The sequence below is a fragment of the Leopardus geoffroyi genome, chromosome E3 (assembly GCF_018350155.1).
Source record: "Leopardus geoffroyi isolate Oge1 chromosome E3, O.geoffroyi_Oge1_pat1.0, whole genome shotgun sequence".
NCBI classification, from domain to species: Eukaryota; Metazoa; Chordata; class Mammalia; order Carnivora; family Felidae; genus Leopardus; species Leopardus geoffroyi.
Window position 1 is genome coordinate 7,137,062 of NC_059340.1, and position 14,374 is coordinate 7,151,435.

The 14,374-nt window shown below is 54.4% G+C and overlaps 2 protein-coding genes across 5 annotated transcripts; one reads left to right on the forward strand and one right to left on the reverse strand.

The window, feature by feature from the left end:
- The first annotated feature begins 3,143 nt into the window (after positions 1 to 3,143).
- On the forward strand, positions 3,144 to 6,158 carry COPS6 (COP9 signalosome subunit 6). Its single transcript, XM_045460570.1, has 10 exons — positions 3,144 to 3,580; positions 3,814 to 3,939; positions 4,149 to 4,280; positions 4,602 to 4,690; positions 4,786 to 4,848; positions 5,183 to 5,230; positions 5,309 to 5,423; positions 5,516 to 5,608; positions 5,690 to 5,790; positions 5,901 to 6,158. The coding sequence occupies exons 1-10, from the start codon at positions 3,457 to 3,459 to the stop codon at positions 6,039 to 6,041; spliced, it is 1,032 nt and encodes a 343-aa protein (XP_045316526.1). The 5' UTR covers positions 3,144 to 3,456; the 3' UTR covers positions 6,042 to 6,158.
- A 660-nt stretch (positions 6,159 to 6,818) lies between these two features.
- Positions 6,819 to 14,175, reverse strand: MCM7 (minichromosome maintenance complex component 7). Of its 4 annotated transcripts, none has more exons than XM_045460561.1 (15): positions 14,022 to 14,175; positions 12,770 to 12,849; positions 12,334 to 12,498; positions 12,039 to 12,163; positions 11,783 to 11,963; positions 11,352 to 11,489; positions 10,903 to 11,052; positions 10,600 to 10,714; positions 10,381 to 10,512; positions 10,058 to 10,141; positions 9,392 to 9,785; positions 9,006 to 9,089; positions 8,230 to 8,398; positions 7,361 to 7,470; positions 6,819 to 7,189 (listed from the first exon to the last, which is right to left on the reverse strand). In XM_045460561.1, exons 1-15 carry the CDS (start codon positions 14,050 to 14,052, stop codon positions 6,988 to 6,990), a joined length of 2,160 nt encoding a protein of 719 aa, XP_045316517.1. In that variant the 5' UTR covers positions 14,053 to 14,175; the 3' UTR covers positions 6,819 to 6,987. The 4 variants fall into 4 exon arrangements, with proteins under 4 accessions (XP_045316517.1, XP_045316518.1, XP_045316519.1 ...); XM_045460562.1 differs by lacking the exon at positions 14,022 to 14,175 and adding an exon at positions 13,453 to 13,501; XM_045460563.1 differs by lacking the exon at positions 14,022 to 14,175 and adding an exon at positions 13,129 to 13,266.
- Positions 14,176 to 14,374: the final 199 nt, after the last annotated feature.

Below are 14,374 nucleotides of genomic sequence, written 5' to 3' on the forward strand. Positions count from 1 at the left end.
GAAGGATTGGTGTGGTCTCCTGCTGATTGTCACTGGTTGGCTGGTTGTCGTTGTAGCCACTGAGAACGTGTTAGATTCCTCGGTCCTTGTTTCTGTAGGGGAAGACGAGCCTGAATTCAGCAGATGGGGTCTGGACAAGGTTTGCAATTGGAGAAATGTAGCTGCAGTGATCTTGTGTGGGGCCTGATGTCTTTGCTGCTTCTACACCTAAACACGTAAGTAGGAAGCGGTGGGTAATATGCTCGCAATTTTCCAGTCCCTTAAGTGTTAGAGGGGATTTTCCCATTCAGGGACTGCCGTAGGTAGACGTAGGTAGACATAGGTAGACGGTGACGGGACATGCAGATCGCCAAGCGAAGGAGAAAGGGAAATCCCAGCTTTACTCAAAAAATGGGGCCAGTGTTCCCAGGGAAGCCATTTCTCAGGGTGACAGTGCCACCTGTGGGACACAGCCATCAGGCGCACCTGCTCCCGAAGAACTCCAGACTCCGGAGGCTTTGTAACTCTCCAGCCTCATACCCCCATTTTGGGGTGAATCAAGTCAAAGCTGATGATTAACAAGATGGGAGTAGCCTAAAATGTCTCCCTAGTAAGACAGAGATGGTATATTTAAGAGTCCGAGAGGTTTTACATGAAGAAATGGCACCACTGCTTTGGAAGCAAACACCTGAAAAAAAGACATGGGTCAGTGGGAACTTCACGTCTCAGAGTTCCCCTAAATGCCTGGGTTTCGTTCACTGATGGCCCAGCCTGGATGAAACCTGATGGGGTCCACTGGGTGGCTGACGCTGCCCAGCTTCAGGGCCGGCGACGCAAAACTGAAAGCCAGTGTCACGGCTCTGCTCGGCAGGGCGAACTCAAAGCTGTTCTCATCATTAATCTGGCCAGCATTCCACTGAGCTTTTACTGACTTGGGCTGTTAGTCAATGGCCTGGCTGCTTGGTTTGCCACTTGAAGATGACAGAGACAATTAAAGGCATGCCCTTTGGGGCAATGCACTTTGGAAACACACCTTGGCTCTGACAGCTGAGTCACTCATGTGCGTGCCCAAGGTTGGGACCTGGTCTCAAAGGCTGGCACTTTTAAGATGCTGATCAAGGGGCATCTGCATGGCTGTCAGTTGAGCATCTGATTCTTGGTTTCGGCTCAGGTCATGATCCCAGGGTCGTGGGATTGAGCCCTGCGTCCGGCTCCGTGCTGAGTGTGGAGCTTGCTCAGGATTCTCTCTCTCTCCCTCTTCCCCCCTCCCCTCCTTGTGTACTCTCTCTCTCTAAAAAAAAAAAAAAAATAAATAAATAAAGAATACAAAAAGGAAGGAAGAAAGAAAGAAAGAAAGAAAGAAATATAAAATGCTGATCAAGCCTACACTGCCTAGAAGCTCCCTCCCACTCCTCCTAAATCGACTCCACCAAACTTTCAACACTTTTTAGGGGCTTTCTTGGTGCCAGTGTCCCTGGTCCATTCTGATGGAACTTAGACCACATCATTATGGCCCTTGAAACTAAGCTGTGTCATGTTTTAGGCTTTGTAGACCATCTACAGTCTGACATTTGGTGCACCTTTTGTCCCCAGATCTAACCAACAATGGGCCAACAGTCAAGGTGTTGGATGGACATTCCACACTCCCTACCATCCACAGCATCTGAGTGCCAAGGGCTGGAATGGCCTCCTCCAAATTATCCCTACCTCCCTCACCTCCTCCCGATCCACAGACCCTAGTAAGGTGTCATGGTCGCTAAATGTGGCTGCCCCTTGAAAGTGTTCATCTCCTCTGGTTGGCCACCATCTCTTGGGTAATGATCAGGATGAAAGGGAGCTTTGTAGACTTGTTTTAAAAATTAAAGATTCTGCCCTGACCATTCCTGAGTAAGACAGTTCTTCCCCCGGCCTCCCATGGCTACCCCAGGCCATCCTGGTTGGTAGACCCTTTGGATACAGCCCAGCCAAAAGGGAGCCTAGGGAATTCCAACTTAATTCTGGTTCAGCCACCAGGATTCTCTTCATGGACTGACATAATTCTAGATCACAAAGACAATGACCATTCAACTGAGGGCATTGCTCTCCAGTTCCCCCACAGTGGCCCACATGTGCTGTGGCAGGCTGAACAATAGTCCCCAAAGACAGCCAGGTCCTAATGCTTGGAACCTGTGAATGTTACTTTACAGGGAAAAAGAGATTTTGAAGATCTGATTAAGTTAAGGATCTTCAGCAGAGAGATTATCATGGCTTTAGGATTAAGTTAAGGATCTTCAGATGGGGAGATTATCCTGGGTTATCCCAGTGGGCACTACGTGTAATCCCAGGTGTCTTTATAAGAGGGAAGCAGGGAGGGATTTGACTACAGAAGGCAACGTGACAGTGGAAACACAGAGACAAAGAAGGATTTAAGATGCTGCTAAAACCCTGGACTTGAAGATGAGGAAGGTGATAAACCAGAACACATTTCCTGGTACCACTGGTCATGGGCACTGGAGTGGGCTCCGCAGGGTCAAGACAGTGGTCTCCACCTGCTTTCTGAGAGCTTACACTTTGGGTGTGATACAGACACTTACCCCAGAGAGCCGGCCAGACAGATTGTGGGGCAGCAAGAGGGGTAAATGCAGTGTACACACCTTGCTTGAGTGGAGGAGTGGGGACAGGCCCGGAAACGGCTAGGTTTGCCAGAGGTGAGTTTTGAAAGGCTGTTTGTTGGGAAGGGTTAGAAAATGCCGGGAATGGGGGCACCTGGTTGCCTCATTCCGAAGAGCGCAGGACTCTTGATCTCAGGGTCTTGTGAGTTCGAGCCCCATGTTGGGTGTAGAGATTACTTAAACACATAAAACTTTTAAAAAATGCTGGGAATGTGCCTAGCATGGTAGGTAATATGGTATGTGGAAGGAGAAAAGATTGGACATACAGATGAAGCCACTCGCAAACAGGCTCCTCCTCAAATTATTCATGGCACAATTATTCATGCCTATTATTCATAGGCACAAAAACTATTTAGGTGCCTGTGTCAGGCACTATGTTGGTCACAGAGGTTACAGTGAGGAATGCGACAGAGGTCCTTATGTGGGAATGTGTGGGCGAGTGAAGGGAACTGACGTGAGAGCCAATGTGGCTGAAGCACGGGGCCCAAGTGGCAAAGTAGAGGACAGTGCCGTCTGGAAGGCAGGGACCGGATCACGCAGGGCCTTGCATGCAGTGGTTAGGGGCTTGGATTTTACTCTGAGGGCAGTAACATGATTTTTCATTCATTCTGCAACAGCCTTAGGAACTAGGACGTTTTATCCCAATTTTACTGACGAGGAAGGTCAGGTTGGAAGGGGACAGGGTTAGGTAATTTGTTCAAAACTCAGCCGCAGCTGCACGGGAGAGGCCAGGCCAGGGTCATTGAAAGTCCCGTGGGCTCGGGTTTTCCCCGCCCCGAGGGCCGCCAGTCCCGCCCCGCCCGTCGAGGCCCTGCGCCCACTGAGCATGCGCCGCTGGCCTACGGAAGCCGGGAGGGAGGGGGCGGGGCCGAGGCGGGAGGGCGCGGGGAAAATGGCGGCGGCGGCGAACGGGACTGGAGGGAGCAGCGGGATGGAGGTGGATGCAGCAGGTAACGGGCCTCGCGGGGGCGGCCTCTGGTGACGCCCCTCGGGGAGCGACAAGCCCCCCCACCCCCCTCCGTACTCCATGGAGGAGCCAGGGAGCGGGACGGCGATACCTATCCCTGGGCTGCTAACCTGCGGGAGGGATGTATGGCTCCGGCTCTGCCGTCTCCCGCTCCCAGCTCTGAGGCAGAACGTGCGGCCCGGACTCTCATTTGCTCTCCTTTTCCTCCACCCTCAGTAGTCCCCAGCGTGATGGCCTCCGGCGTGACGGGGAGCGTCTCAGTCGCTCTTCATCCCCTCGTCATTCTCAACATTTCAGACCATTGGATTCGTATGCGCTCCCAGGAGGGGCGGCCTATGCAGGGTGCGTCTTGGACGTAATTCTCCAACCTCCTTTCCTTGGTCACCTGCCCCCAAATAGGGGTCTTTGCCCCTTCCTTTGCTGGGACCGGTTCCCCCTCCCCCAAGTCACCGTGTCCCCAGCATCTGGTTTACACTGACTCGACCCTTGGGCTGTAATGATTAGGGACGGATTCCTAACCCTCACCTCTTACGTGTCGTTCCCTCCCCCAGTGATTGGGGCTCTGATCGGGAAACAGGAGGGCCGAAATATCGAGGTGATGAACTCCTTTGAGCTGCTGTCCCACACCGTGGAAGAGAAGATTATCATTGACAAGGAGTATTACTACACCAAGGAGGAGCAGTGTGAGAGGGGAATAGACCTGGGGGAGAGCAGTGGGAGTAAAACGCAGGCGAGTGGGGAAGATAGAATGCGTTGGGAAGAAGGTGGGGGGGGGGGAGGGGGGAGTAAGCAGAGTAGCTGAAAAGATCTCAGAAGAAGAACACATGTAGGTATTCCCCCAAAGTAAAGGACGAGAGAAGATAGAAGGGGTTAATTATTGTGAATTTTCTTGTGAATTGAGCCAGGATTTGAGCAGGGAGGGGAGAAGCTGATGAAGAATATACCAGGAGCTTCCAATTAGAAGGGTGGTTTAAAGAAATACACTGTGCCCTGGCTCTTCCCAGTCAAACAGGTGTTCAAGGAGCTGGAGTTTCTGGGTTGGTATACCACCGGGGGGCCGCCTGACCCCTCTGACATCCACGTCCATAAGCAGGTAACATGCTCACGCGCGCGTGCTGGGGCAGAGCATGAGGGTGAGGGGAAGAAAGATGGGCGTTTAACACGTGTGTCCACTGCCCCCTCTTCCAGGTGTGCGAGATAATCGAGAGCCCTCTCTTTCTTAAGTTGAACCCTATGACCAAACACACAGATGTGAGTAATACTGATCCCGAGCTCCCTGTGTCGTGCTTGTCGATCACTGTGCCTATTTTTTTATCCTCCTCCCCTGTTCTCTGTACATCTGTTGGGTTAAGTCTTCACTTGGGGTGAACTCTCCCGCTTACCAGCTGTGTGACTTTGGGTTAGTCTTTTCACCGAAACTGTCTTTTTGCCTCACATGGAAGATGAGGATAATCCCTACATCAGTGGGTCCTCGGGAAGATTAGATGAGAACATCTGTGGAAGAGCTCGGCCTGGCTTTTGGCATATAGTGGAAGCTCGGGTGTGCTTGTGTCAATAAGAGCTGTTCTCCATTGCTTCCTTACAGCTTCCCGTCAGTGTTTTTGAGTCTGTCATCGATATAATCAATGGAGAGGTAATGCCCGACCCTCTAACCCTCAAGACATTGCTCCTGGCCTTTTTCTGCCTCTCACTGGCCCTTGGCACTCCACAGGCCACAATGCTGTTTGCTGAGCTGACCTACACTCTGGCCACAGAGGAAGCTGAACGCATCGGTGTAGACCACGTAGCCCGAATGACAGCCACAGGCAGCGGGGAGAACTCCACTGGTAATGAAGGCTGGAGGAGCTCCTTCAGCAGTTGGGGTGGAAACTGTTGCCATGTGCTTTTTCAACCTTGGCCTCTCCCCGTCTCCCTGCAGTGGCTGAACACCTGATAGCGCAACACAGTGCCATCAAGATGCTGCACAGCCGGGTCAAGCTCATCTTGGAATACGTCAAGGCCTCTGAAGCAGGTAGGACAGGTGAACTGCTTTTCCTCTCCCTCTTGGGGAAGTGACCGCAGCCACATTAATGCAGTCTTTCTGTGCCTTTAGGGGAGGTCCCCTTTAATCATGAGATCCTGCGGGAGGCCTATGCTCTGTGTCACTGCCTTCCAGTGCTCAGCACAGACAAGTTCAAGACAGACTTCTACGATGTGAGTGTAAAACCGAGGTGGGTGGGGAGGTGGGGCTGATGGATGTAACTTCTGCACGTGGGAAGTGAACTCAGCCGTTCCCTGGGCAACCAGTTTTCTGTTCCTCCCAGCAATGTAACGACGTGGGGCTCATGGCCTACCTTGGCACCATCACCAAAACGTGCAACACCATGAACCAGTTTGTGAACAAGTTCAACGTCCTCTATGATCGACAAGGCATCGGCAGGCGGATGCGGGGGCTCTTCTTCTGAGGGTGCTTGAAGGGACGATGCACAGGTTGGACAGTGGTCCCACAGGGGAGGGGTGTTACACTCCCTTTAGAGAAACCTCTGTCAATAATAAAAGGGGAGCAGCCCCTCAGCACCCCTTCCGATGGCTCTGTCCTCTCTGTTGGGCCCCACGCTGGTTTCTCAACTCGGATCTTAAAAGGAGGCCCTTAGTTCCAGCCTTGCTCGGGCAGGACATCCTGCGGGGATTGGGAGCTCACTGCCACTTGAGGTGACCCCTCGTCCAGTCAGGTGGAGCACATCTATACTGAGCCAAAGGCTGCCTGCTCCCACTTCAGCCATCTGTGTTCTAAGGTTTCTCTGGGACAGCAGTGCATATAGACCAACCTCTAAACTTGACCAATGACTGCTCCCCAAAGCTAAGTGAATTTAAGTCTTTCACAAAGGAGCAGGGGTATTGAGCAGGTTTCTAGGAGGGACAACCTGAAAGCTTTGACCCCGTGGACACAGTTTACTGCTGAGAGGGAGAGGTTTCTCACTGCTGTTCACTGAATGCTGATCACACAGATGTCTACACCTGACCTGTAGTACCTCAACCCTAAGAGGCAGAGGTTCCAGTGCCCATACTTCACACACTTTCTCAACCTTGGCACGTCCCTGTCTATAACCCCCAGAATTTACAGTCTGGGAAGCAGCAAGGAACATCAGTGTGGGCAGGCGTAATGGGTGCTTTACACAGTAAATTCACAGAGTGAACAAGACAGGAATCTAGGAAACGGATGATACCTCGTATGAACAGAATACAGCAACCTACACATGCTTTATTAGCAAAAAGAATAAAACAAGTGCAGCTCAGGAGAAAAGAGCAGGTCCCTCCTCTCCCTGCAAAGGCATCATCAGACCGTTCCAGGAAGGGGTGGGTCGGCACACGGGACGCAGAGTGGACCCCAGGGTCTCAAGCTGGTTGGACTCAAACAAAAGTGATCCGTGTCCGGGCAGTATTAACCTGCCAGACGTTTAACTCCTCATACTCATCTAGAGCCGCCTGGAACTGGGCAGGTGTGAAGCCACGGGAGATGCAGCGCTGCTCCGCTTCTGAAAACCGGACACTTCGGCCCTCTGAGACCAACTCCCGGACCGTGGCAAATATCACATCTGCCGGTCTCTGGGTCCTGAAGGGAACAGCATGGCTGTGTAAGGTCAGAGTACAAACAACAGGCAGCACGTCGGGAACACAGGCCAGTGGTACGACTCCAAAGCCAACGTCACGTACGTGTGGATGCAGAAGCCATAAGGATGAGACGGTCAAGGTGACTCCTGATTTCGTTGTTTAAACCACTCACCTCGCCGTTTGCCCCTTGTCACCCAGAAGCGAGTCCTTGGACATCTCCATTAGCCGTATGGCTTCGTTCACATCTTCCTTCTCTACCATGTCCACCATCCGCAGCCGTGCCTGCGGGAAAGGGGGGGAGAGATGGAAACGGGAGGGGATGGAACTCGGTCAGGGGACCCCCTCGCTCTAGCTTTCAGCAGGCAGCCCACAGGGCGCGAGCAGAGGCCCCCCCCCCCCCCCGCCCCCCCAGCGTCCGCAGCACGGGGCCGGCACTGTCAGACCGAGACAAGTGCAATGCGCGGGCAGCGTCCAGCAATTGCCCAAGTCTCCGCCTCTCAACGCTGGCCAGTCCCGGGTTCAGCTGTCCTGTGCGGGAGACCAGACCCCGCTGAGCGCCCCCGGGCTCCCCACCATGGCAGTGCTGACAGAGCACGGGGAGCTCGGCCAAGAAGGCAATGGCAGAGAGGTTGCGTCCCCGGGGCTCGGGAAGTGCTAGCTCAGCAGTAGGTCGGGTAATCACACTACCTGCACGAACAGCACTTTGGAGCCCCCAGGACTAAGGTCCAAGGTGTACGGACAGAAGTGCGGGTTTCTAGCAAGGATCCAGGACCCAGGCAGTGAAGTGAACCCCGCCCGCCCTGCAGGGGGGGCTGGAAGAGCGGGGAGAAGGCCTTTCCCTCCAGGGACGCCGTGCGTGCCCTGCTGGAGCAGCAAGTACCCACAGTGCGGTAGCACGCAGGACCGCTATCTGCACTGTCAGCACTTTAGCACCAGCAGGGCCTGAGTGGGAGGGAGGCGGCCAGGGGAGGAGCATGCTGCACGGGGTGCCCGGGCAGTCCGAGCGGACCGCCCACTGGCCGAGTGGGACCGCGCACTCACCAGAGCAGTGGACAGCCGCAGGATCGCCAGCAGCGTCCGGGCGGAGGTGTAGGTGGCGTCCTTGCTGGCCCAAGCTTCCCGCCTCATCTCCACGTATGCGGCTGTGATGTAGTCCGCCAGAGACTCTGGCACTGTGGGCTGCTTCTCCCGGCACATGGCTACGTAGCGCCTACGGGAGAGAAGATTCGCGGGAGGAGAGTTTGGCATTTAAGAAAACACTCTGGGGTGGGGAGCAGTTTTAAGCAGGAAGAACAAATTAACTTGAATGTCACGGATGGGTTTCTGTAAATGGCACGTTCCAAGTTATTTCTAATTTTCCGGAAAAAGGATCTTTATACCAGTAAGACAGATTCACTTATAAAAGATGGTAAAGTACTTCCCCTGAACCTAAGACGTGACTAAAGGGAGCAGAAATACATTTCATTTACTTCAAGAGAAAAAAAGTGAAAGTGAAGGAGAGGTTGGGGGATCACCAGGAGATCCACCCTGTGGAGAAAATGACAACATCAAGTCCACGGAGCAGCATCCAGCTCGGATCTGAACCTGCCTCAACCCTGAGACGGGCAGGTGGTGGGTGTGAAAGGTTCTGATGCTGGTTCTTCTTCTGAAGCCAGACCTGGGGTGCCTGGACCCCCTGTTCACAGACCCTACAGAGCAGAGCGAGTGGCAGTGAAAAATGACCCAGAATGGAAAGCTCTCCAGGAGACAGATCAGCCCAAGATGCTGCCACACATGGGTATGGGTCGAGCACACTGGCCTTTCCGCAGCTCTCCTACCTCATCAGCTTCATGTCCAGAGGTTCAAACTGGGCTGGCGGCTGGCGGCTGTGCTGGTGCACATACGTGATGTGCTGGGCCAACCTGGGAAGAGTGGAGGCGGCTAGAAACATTCCTCTTGGGGCTACACATCCCACACCCTGTCTCTTGACCTGTGTGCCTTAGCTCCGCCATCTTCACAGTGCAGGAGGGAGGCTCTCCCGGGAAATCACCAGTGTTTCAGTCCCACCCCTCCATTTCCCTAAGGAACTGTGGACTAGTTCCTGCAGTGAGAGAGGAAGGCTCTGGAGTTTCCACAAGCAGGGAATCGGAGGGGGTTTCTGATGTCTTCTCTCTCCCTTCAGATCATTAGGGCATACGTGTCCTTGAATGTTGGATTCACTCACCGTAGGTCATTGTCTCGGTCAGGCCGGTCCTGGATCAGCCAGAGAAGGTCGAATCGGGAGAGCAGTGCAGCAGGAAGCTGTATGTTCTGCTCCAGGCTGCGGCGAGGGTTGTAGCGCCCATAGGCAGGATTGGCGGCAGCCAGGATGGAACAGCGGGCATTGAGCGTGGTGAGAATGCCGGCTTTGGCAATGGAGATGGTCTGCTGCTCCATGACCTCGTGGATGGCCGTGCGGTCAGCCTCAGCCATTTTGTCAAACTCGTCGATACAGCACACCCCCTGGTCAGCCAGCACGAGGGCCCCCCCCTCCAAGGTCAGCTCTCCAGTCACGGAGTCCCTCAGCACAGCCGCCGTGAGCCCCACTCCTGAGGAGCCCCGGCCCGTTGTGTACTGGCCTAAATGGCAGGAACAGGAAAAAAACACACACTGAAGCAGAGGAAAAGAACAACGAAAGAAGCAAGAACAGGGCAGAAATGAGGCCTGCGCCGGGACCGCTCCACCTACCTGCCGGGTCCAGACCTTCCCGAGGCAGCTGAAGATTCGCGCAGCACCAGCTCCACACCCACCCACCTCCACCCTCCCTACCCCCCCACCAAGGAGAAGCAGTGTGGTGGTCCCCCCTCCACCCCAGCTGGTACAGGTACTTCTCCTAGGGCCCAATACTCACTACGGGGCGCCAGGCGATCGATGTAAGACAGAAGCTGAGACTTGGCCACACCTGGATCCCCCATCAGGCAGATGTTGATGTTGCCTGGCAGGGAGGAAAGCCCCGGGTGAGGCTTGAGTGCAAGCCGCCCAACGACAGAGACCCGTACCTTTGAAATCTGCCCCGACACCCAGCATCCCTTCCCCTCCTCCCTCCCTGCGCCCAGGAGACCAAGCTACAGACTCTTACTCTGTGACACAGAGGTCACAGATCTGATCTGTGTTCTGGGACAGCGGCTGACATCCTTCCTCCCTCCTGGCCGCCCCCCTTGTTTCCCCGCTTACCCCTGATCTTCATGCCCCGAGGAGACTGGTCCACCCCTCCCACCAGCAGGAGCAGCAGGGCCTTCTTCACGTCTTCATGCCCATAGATCTCCGGGGCGATGGAGGCGGCCAGCTTCTCATAGAAATCTTCCTCTGCACAGAAGTTTATACAGACCATTGGGAGCGGGATGGGGATGCTGGGAAGGAACCTATGTTCCCAGGCTTCGCCAGGCCCCTCACCTGCAATTCGCCTCAGCTCCTCCCTGCTCAGCTCTCCGGCCGCAGACTCGTCATCCTCACTCTTGCTCATCTTCACGACCCGATGAGCTTCCAGGTAAGTTTCTGAGAGGAGACCCTTGGGGAGGAGAATGCCAGGGTACGGATGAAGGCCCTTGAACTTGCCTGTTCACGTGACTCCCTCAGGAGTTCCTGACAAAACCCTGTGCTGCTTTGCTGTTGACTGTTCTCTCCGCGGAGCAGTGAGGAGGGAGGGGACGAGAAGGAAAGAGGAAGTTTCCTCCTCCTTTCAGACCCCTCACTTACCTGCACCACCTGTCGGAACCCAGAGCGCAGGATCGGCAAGAAGATGCCAGTGACACTGACGTGGTCCCCAGGCTGGGCGATCCTTGTGTTCTCTCCTTCTACCAGCACTGTGATGCTACGGGGAATGTTCCCCACAGGCACTTGGTCACTCTACAAGGGAGAAGGCGCACAGGCGGGAGAAAGGGGCACAAAGTTGATGAGGACCTCCCAGGCCTCCCACCTCCTGCTTCTCAGCCTCAGATGCGCCAACAGGAAAAGAGAGCCAGAGATCGTCTTTACCCCTTCTTTACTCCACCAGAAAGTTCCAGTTAAACCTCCCTCCTGCTCTAAAGAACTTCTCAGTTTCAGCCTCTTTTGTTTTTCTTGCTTTCTTTCACTCCGTACGTGACTGCAGAATTCGAGTGGACACCCAGTCTCCACCTTCCCTGGGCCACATACCCCAAACTCACATGTTCCTGCATCTTTATCTCCTGGAATTTGATGAATTTGGAGCCACGTGTCTGCAGATATAGCCGTCCTCCTGAGCGGTTGGTCTGGCACTCCTGGCTGGGACACATGATCAGGGGCATGAAAGTAGGGGACTGGATCTGGGATATGAGAAAGGAAACACCAAAGGAAACCAGTCACATGAATCACACTTCCTCTTCGTGGCACGTACCACAAACTGCTCAGAGTGCCTTGACCTATCCCAAGTCAGTAACCATAGGCACCAAGAACACAAAACGGATGGAAAGACCACTGGGTACCAAAAAGAATGAAAGATAAATACGCAGTCGTGTCTCACAACCGACGCGATGACAGGTTAACACCGATAGACAAAATGAGTTCTTAGGGAAACCGCTAACAATAAATGTGTTCCTATTCTTTTCTCCACACGTACCGGCTGGTAGGTCTCTGCCCCACACTGGTCACAAGTATAAGTGGCCACCACCATTCTGGGTTTGACTTCGGAGACACGAGTGACGATTCCACGCACAGTTACCAATTTCCCCACAGAGTCAGCCCGTACTTCCCGTATCACGCGAGGCTTGTTACTGCTTGGCCCTTGAAAGTACAGCTCACTAGGAGAAGAAAACAGTAGTTATTCAAGTCCCAGAGAACAAATTCCCACACCCTTCCCCACTGAGACCACTCACAATCTTCGCATGAGCTCAGGAGGGTACTGGTTCTGCGGGCTTCGGGCTGCCCCAGGGTCCCGGCTCCGCTGCTCCATCATCAACCGATGTTCAATGTAAACATCCAGGACGTCTTTATTAGTCACCTAAAGACAGAAAAAAATGAATGGCGGAACGAGGAAAAGGAAAGATCGTAAAGGGCACCAGGCAGAAATTAATTGCCCTATTTCTGCCAGCTCAAAAAACACCAGTATCTGAGAAGCTTCCCAAAAGCAAACCCCTGTTTCTCGCTTTGCATTTTCCTGCAACCACTCACCTCTCTCTCCTTGTACTGAGGAAGCAGCTCTTGCACAGCATCAGCAAAGAGCCTTGTGTAGCGCCTGGCATTCTCACAAATGGAGTCCACCAACTCAGGGTCGTCCTCTGCTACATCATCTAGGTCTATGTACATTGCCACTTGTTCCCGATGAGCCAGCCGAACCTGGGGTAAGGAAGAGACGACAGAGCCATGTTTACCCTGCTCAGCAGTGCCCACCACCCACAGGAGAGAGGAACAAAGCAACACTTACTTCTTAGCCTCCAAACTTCTAAAACATCTTAATCATCGTGCACGTAGACTTAAATTCGCTTTCCAGACATTAGATAGAATGCTAAATGTGTCACTCACGTCTATGCTTGCTGAAACAAACCAGGCCCCCTCTTAAAAGCTCCTTGAGCCACCACCCATTTCCTCCACTTCATCTTAGACTCACCAATTGGTTCCCGTACTTGAATTGCTTCTTGCCAAATTCATCATCCTGGTAAAACTCTTGCAGAAACTTTTTAACCTTTTCTGTAAGGAAAACGTAAAATCATGATAATCTGTCTCAGATACTTTACCCAAGCTCCCTTGATGTGGATCTAAAGAACTCACTCTCTTTACAAAATATGTGAATTTGTCAGTTTACCTAAAAATCTAAGTAAGCCTACTTAATTCTTCCGGAGTAGCGCAGAACTCCTTTTAACAAGTCTGTTTTTACCTAGGGAAGAAGGGGCCCCTGGCAGTTAAGAACATTACCCGAAACCTCCCCCGAGGGGAATTCCAGTTTCTGCCTTAAAAAAATCTCAGCACCCTTTTCCAAAAGCTTCCCACACACTCAGATCTCAAGGTTCCCCACTTCTCTTCCATGCGCACGATTCTCCCTTTCCTTTCGGCCTCCTAAATATCTCCACCAAGCCCGTCCTCCACCCCACCCCCTCTCCCGCCACTGCTTCCGCTCTTAGTAAACAAAGAAGCACATGGGCCCAGATGCAGCCGCCTCACAGCCCGGGATTCTTCCGCCAAGGCGGGATGCCGTCCGGCAATTGGCCTGCCTGTTCCGGGCCACTCCGTCCCACCCCACCACCTCCTCTCTTGGCCTCCAGCTAAACCCCCCGATTCCAGGCACGCCCCCACCCTGAGCAGCTCTCTCCAAGGCCGCCGCGCGGAAGGACACTGTTTACACACGACACTCCCTCCAGCTACGTCGCGCAACTTCCGTCCGCCTTCACTTCCGCTTGGAGGTTGGCCTGAAATGGCCAATAGCGGCGCTCAGCGGCCCGGGCCTGCCCGCCCTCGGGGTTTCGGCGCGTCTCCCGAGAACGCGGGCACTCCGAATGCCTAAGGACGCAGACGGAAGCGGACCCGGGTGTCCGTCCCTGCGGTGAAAGGCCCCTGCACAGGGTCTCCTGAGGTCCCGGTCTCTCCTGGACGCGACTCTCCCCCTATGGAGCCCCGAGTCGGGCTGTCTGTCGGCCCCGGCCCCACGACCCCCACTCCTTGCCCAGACACGATAACCGGCTCTTCTCCGAACTAGGAGGCTCGCGCGCCTCCCAGGCACCTTCTGCCTTGGCCCCGCCGCCTCCCGAACCTGCCTTTGGCCTCGCGCGCCAAGCCCAGCCCCCCAGGACTCCAGCCCACACAAACAGGGGTTGGCCGGGAGGCTTTCCGCGTAGGACGCTCCTCCCAGACTGGCATACCCTCACCTTTCTCGAGCACATAGTCCTTAACTGCCATCGCCCGTGCGGCAGCAGTTGGCAGGTTCAAAGATCTCACTCCCGGGACGGCAGAAAACGTACGCGCGGCGGGCTGCTGCGGACCAACCGAAATTGGCGCGAAACGTCGCCCCTCACGTGACCGGCGCCGCCGCGTGCGGGCCTATCAAAGAGGAGTCTCTTTGCCCCTCCCACTCACCGCCGGCCCCAGCCTCGGCCAATCATCCGGCGAGCCTGGGCTGAGTGACAGGGAAGAGGCTCCTGCACCGGGACGGAAAGGCGGAGCGGACGCCGGTTTCCCGCGGTCTGAGGTGGCGCGGGAGGAGAATTGCTCTTAAAGGGCC

Bases quoted from the DNA above. Each gene is read 5' to 3' on its own strand.
- COPS6 (XM_045460570.1), top strand. From the start codon at position 3,457: ATGCGCCGCTGGCCTACGGAAGCCGGGAGGGAGGGGGCGGGGCCGAGG. The intron at 3,940-4,148 runs GTGCGTCTTGGA...TCCCTCCCCCAG, and splicing joins GGAGGGGCGGCCTATGCAGG to TGATTGGGGCTCTGATCGGG. The intron at 5,231-5,308 runs GTAATGCCCGAC...GGCACTCCACAG, and splicing joins TCGATATAATCAATGGAGAG to GCCACAATGCTGTTTGCTGA.
- MCM7 (XM_045460560.1), bottom strand. From the start codon at position 14,052: ATGGCAGTTAAGGACTATGTGCTCGAGAAAG. The intron at 12,499-12,769 runs GTGAGTCTAAGA...TCCTTACCCCAG, and splicing joins TCAAGTACGGGAACCAATTG to GTTCGGCTGGCTCATCGGGA. The intron at 9,786-10,057 runs GTGAGTATTGGG...CCTGCCATTTAG, and splicing joins CGATCGCCTGGCGCCCCGTA to GCCAGTACACAACGGGCCGG.